This window comes from Monoraphidium neglectum (assembly GCF_000611645.1).
Source record: "Monoraphidium neglectum strain SAG 48.87 unplaced genomic scaffold scaffold04286, whole genome shotgun sequence".
Lineage (NCBI taxonomy): Eukaryota > Viridiplantae > Chlorophyta > Chlorophyceae > Sphaeropleales > Selenastraceae > Monoraphidium > Monoraphidium neglectum.
In genome coordinates, this window is record NW_014009343.1 from 1 (window position 1) to 4740 (window position 4740).

Genomic DNA, 4740 nt, shown 5'->3' on the forward strand with positions numbered 1-4740 from the left:
TGCACGACGGTGCAGGGGTGAGGCCTGAGACGCGACTGGGTACATATTTTATAGATTTCACACGTTTTGAGCAATATCCTGTGCGAAGCGCCCCACCAAGGGGGTCGTAGCTCAAATGGTAGAGCGCCCGCTTAGCATGCGGGAGGTAGGGGGATCGATGCCCTCCGACTCCACGGTGTTTTGCACAAGTAACATCCACTCCTCTAGCATGTATATGCTCCTCACCCTTAAAAATTCCACCAAACTTCATATTTTCCACATTAAACGTCGTTACAACAACCAGATGCACGTTCAGTATGCTAGTGCAGCTATGATTCCTCATCATCTTCGCCAAAGACGCCGCCCACAGCTGCTGCATGCCCCGCACGCAGCAACTCGTCAGCGCGCTGCAGCTCTGCGTTTCCCCGTCCATATGCTGACTTGCGCTGCCGCGCGCCGCCGGTCGCCGCGCCCTCTGCCGCCATTGCCGCCTCTGCGCGCTCCTGGTACGCGTCGGGCGGCCGCTGCCGCGCCGCGGCTCCCAGCACCGACGCAGCCTTTGCTGGATCATGCCACTGCAACTGCAGCAGGTCCTGGCGCCGTAGGCCGCCCGCAGCGCCATCGATGGGAACGCCGCCCGGGGCGTCGGGCGTCCAGGCCACCCATTGGCTGCCAGCCGTCGGACCGTCCACATCCATCATCGCCGCGTCGCCGCCGTTGGCACCGTGCTGCGGGTACGCCTGATCTTGCTGCCGCCCATCAAGCTGCCGGTGCTTCTGCGGGGTGTCCGCCGGTGGGAGCACTACGCGGAAGACGCGCTGCGCCGCGCCAGTGTCAAAGTCAGCCGCCCCCAGATCTGCGCCGTCAGCCGCAGCCCCCAATGCCACGTCCCCAAGCTCGGGCCGCAGCACTGCCGCGTCGGCCGCCCCCACCACCACTGGCGGCGCCAGGAACGGGTTGGCGCCTGGCTGGTGGCCGCTGCCAGTGGCGCCGCCTGCCCCCGTGCCCGCGCCCTGCGTCGCTGCGCCCGCCGCCGTGGCGATCAGCCGTTGGTGCAGCTTGACGAGCGCAGCCTCCGCCTGCTGCTTGCTGGCCAACACTGCCTTGCGCTGCCGCTGCGCATCTGCCTCGTGGCCTTGGAAAGCTGGCGTGTGCTGGTAGGTGTGGGCGTCGGGAAACGCCGGCAAGAAGGCAGGTATGTGCTGCGGGTGGGGTTCGTGGCGGTCTTGAAATGTCGGGGCGCTGGGCGCTTGCTGCTGGACAGGGTAGCGCGGCACGACGTGGGCGAAAGGCACACTGCCGCCCTGTTTCGGGTACAACAGGGATTTGAGAGGGGAGGTGGTGTGATGGCAATGTCGGAGGGAACCTCGAGTGGAGAGTCACAAGGGCGGTGAGTGGTAGTGCTGTACAAGAGGGCGCAAGTCCCACAACAGCAGGTGTTCATGAGTACATGGTGAGCTTTTTGTCAGCTGCTGCTGCCATCCTGGCCCGATTTGTGGCTGGACCCCTGCGTGCCACAATCACAAATGCACTGCACTTTGAACCGCGTTTTCCATAGTTTGCGCTGCAGTCGCTGCCGTTCATGCTGCAGCTAGCGCTGGTGCTGACGCCCTGGCTGTGAGCCGCAGGTGTGGCGCTGTGCATGCAGCTGCTGACGCTGTGTCGGTGGTGTAGCGCACCAGTGTTGACTGCTGCTCAGGTGATGCTGCTCACGCCGTGCTGATGCTGGTGCAGCAAACCCTCCCCTCTGCAGCTGCCTTGAAGCCGCTGCACCGCATGCTGCTGTCGCCGCTGACACGGCCCACCTGTTTTGGCAGACACATGACGCACACGCTGTGCGCATGCAGCAAGCACCCGCGTTCCTGCTCTCGGGCTAGCATCACCTCCTGAACCTCCCGGCTGCCACCGTAACGGTTAAACCTCCGGCCCCCACTCACCTGCAGCGTGAGCCCTGCAAACACGTCGAGTTCGTCGGGCGTCACCCCAAGGTCCTCCAGCGCCAGCAGCGCGTCGAGCGAGTTTGTGTGCGTCCGGCCCGCCAGCTCCGCGTAGTCGTGCGCGCCGGCGCACACGTTTGCGAGGTACCGCTGCAGCAGGTCACCCAGAATGTCCACCGCCGACTCGTGGGCGGCGTCGAACCCGGCGAGCTCGGCCAGCTGCGCCACTGCCACCCGAGCCAGCGCGCGCGAATAATCGGCGCCCGACATGGCCCCCTCTATGGGCGGCGTTGAGCGGCCTGTAGTATCAACAAGCTTGTCTAACCTGTAATGTTATACCCGTGATAACAGCAGAACCAGCAGCCGTGATCTCTGTTGCTGCAAGCACGGGCCCAATGTTGTCCGTGTTGCATCCACGAGATGCGAGGTAGCCCGAAATAAAAACTCAATTATGATGCCGAACGTTTTCGACAGCAGCGAACGGCTGTGCTGCGCGTCACGCAGCAGTTGAGCTGGCCTGGTGGCAGTGCAACAAAGGGGAAGGTTGCATGCGCTCTACAACAGAGCGCTGCGACCTCAGACGCATGCAACGCTTTCTATTCGTGTTGACCCAAAAACCTCTTCAATTTCATCTCCCCTCAAAGCCTTTCGTTGCGCATCCTCGTGACAGCTGCTTTACCCGTGCACAGAGCGGGCGAGCCAAGCGGCCCTCTGACTGCGCTTAATATGTGTTTCACATTATTCTTCACAAACCAGCGGCTTGGCGTGTAGCCTCAAGAAGCTGGTGGAGCCGCGGGCTGGGGCCCCACGCGTGTGCGCATGCGGCAGGGGAGGATGACCTCCGACAAGCGCTGGAGCGAGGATGAGGAGGAGGAGCTGACGTGAGCCGTGGCCGCGAGCCGGGCTCGGGGCCGCGTTTGGCGCCGCCGCGCTCGCCAGCTAGCGCACCCGAGCTGGCGCATTAGGCCCGGCCTAGACGAACACCGCTCTAATCCACCACCATCTGGCCATTGCCATGGCTGTGCTTGCAGGGGCGTGTGGCGCTGGGCGTCGCACCTGCCGCTTGGCGCACTCACAGCGTGCTGCCTCTTTGTGCCGGGCATCGTTCTGTGGGCCATTTTCTCAGTGCGCACCAAGGATGACACCGTCCAATTCTTTAATTCAGTGGCGCCAGTGTCGTCGTCGACGCTCGACGCCGCGACTAACGCGGTGATGACGACGCTCATCACGCTGGTCGCGGGCTGCTCGCTGATTTTTGCGGGCGCGTTCATCCTGGCGTGCGCACGCAGCGCGCAGACGAGCGGAGTGAAGACCAAATCCTGCTGCCCCTGCTGTGAGCGGGCGGCTCTTAGGGGTGCGGCAGGGCGGTCGCCGTTCGGGCCCTGCATGGGCCGGCAGGGGCAGCCGTGCCGGCTGCGCGGCGCGGGCGCACCCCAGCGCTGCGGCCATGTGTGGAAAGGGTTGGCGACAGCCAGGCTTGTTCAGCCGATGGTCAGCCACACAGCAGCCCGGCATCACGTTGTGTAGCTGCGGCTTACCCTGCCCAGGGCGCCCATGACCGGCGCGCCCCTGCCTTGACGCAAACCTCCCCTCCCCTCCCTCCTCCCAACAGCGCACCCGACGCCGGGCAGTTTCTACCTGTACAGCACGTTCAACCTGGGCTTCAACACCATCGTGTTTCTGGTCAACCTTGCGATAGTGTTCCTGCTGATGGGGGCGTTCCTGTGGCTTGCGGTCGCCTACGCCGCCAACCAGGCCATCAGATACGGCGTCAGGTGGGGTTTGGCCCGTGCCGCTGCGCGCCTGCGGAAGGCGGGACCGGTGCCAGGCGCAGCTGCGCGACTGCGAGCGTGGTGGGAAGAGCCGTTGCCTCGGCGGCGTCGCCATGGTGGCGTTTTGCTTAAGCATCGCCGCCCCCGCGCGCTTGCCCCGCTCGCAGGGACGCGGCTAGCCTCAACACATCCCCGCTGGCGCAGCTGGCCACGGCCAGGAGCAACCTCACGACAGCCGTGACCGTGTACGAGGGCCAGATGCAGCGCGCCCCAAAGTGCGTCAGCAACTCGACGTGGCTGCGGGCCCTCAACGGCAGCGTCACCAGCATGCTGCGGCCCAACGGCACGGCGCTGCACAGCACGGTGCTGTGCCCCTACAGCTGCCTCAACCTGGGGTCGTTTGCGACGCTCTTCAAGCTGCCGTACAACTGCATATGCGACCAGGAGAAGCTGCAGACCATGGAGAGGACCAGCGCGGCCATCTCAACGGTGAGCGGCAGGCGGGGCGCAAACCTCGTCCCCTGCGCGGCTTGTCCGCACGGCCGATTGCTGCGAGCGCTGCACCTGTCAATGACCCCGCTTGCAGCGGTGGCCTCACCACATACATATGGCCAGCGCCAGCTGCGAATGCTTGGGCGTTCCATCTTGCCGAGATCCTTCCAGCTCACTTGGGCGCCCCCCTTGGCTGCCGCTGCACGTGCTCCTCCGCCCGCTGCCCACCCTCGCAGGAGGCGGGCGTCGCCCTGGGCGGCCTGATCCTCATCTATTTTGGCTGCTGCACGCTGCACGCCAACCTGACAGCCCAGTTTGTGATGGCGCGCAAAGATTACTGGGCCGCGTTGAAGGCGCGGCGGCGGCGGCGCGGGGGCAACGGCGGCGGTGGCGGCGGCGGCGGGGGTGGAGACCCTGAGGACGGCCGCGGCGGCGGCAAGGCCGTGGGCGACGACGGCGAGGATGGCGGCGGCGGCGCCGGCGGCGACCCGCGCAGCTCCCGGCGCAAGGGGTCCCGCGGCGCCGGCAGCCAGTCGCGGCGGCAGGTCGCGCCGCAGGGC

General features: G+C 65.5%; 2 protein-coding genes and 1 non-coding gene across 3 annotated transcripts; 2 read left to right on the forward strand and 1 right to left on the reverse strand.

Annotated features, from left to right (window-relative positions):
- The first annotated feature begins 100 nt into the window (after positions 1-100).
- MNEG_t16846 lies at positions 101-173 on the forward strand. Its single transcript has one exon. It is a non-coding gene; the product is annotated as a tRNA-Ala (tRNA).
- Positions 174-308: 135 nt separating this feature from the next.
- On the reverse strand, positions 309-2186 carry MNEG_14145 (hypothetical protein; the record flags this gene model as incomplete). The annotated part of the gene is made up of 3 exons (XM_014037382.1): positions 309-1283; positions 1719-1784; positions 1917-2186. 3 exons carry the CDS (start codon positions 2184-2186, stop codon positions 309-311), a joined length of 1311 nt encoding a protein of 436 aa, XP_013892836.1.
- A 564-nt stretch (positions 2187-2750) lies between these two features.
- MNEG_14146 (hypothetical protein) lies at positions 2751-4501 on the forward strand (the record flags this gene model as incomplete). Its single annotated transcript, XM_014037383.1, has 5 exons — positions 2751-2797; positions 2948-3249; positions 3529-3691; positions 3856-4177; positions 4490-4501. 5 exons carry the CDS (start codon positions 2751-2753, stop codon positions 4499-4501), a joined length of 846 nt encoding a protein of 281 aa, XP_013892837.1.
- Between the last annotated feature and the right edge of the window lie 239 nt (positions 4502-4740).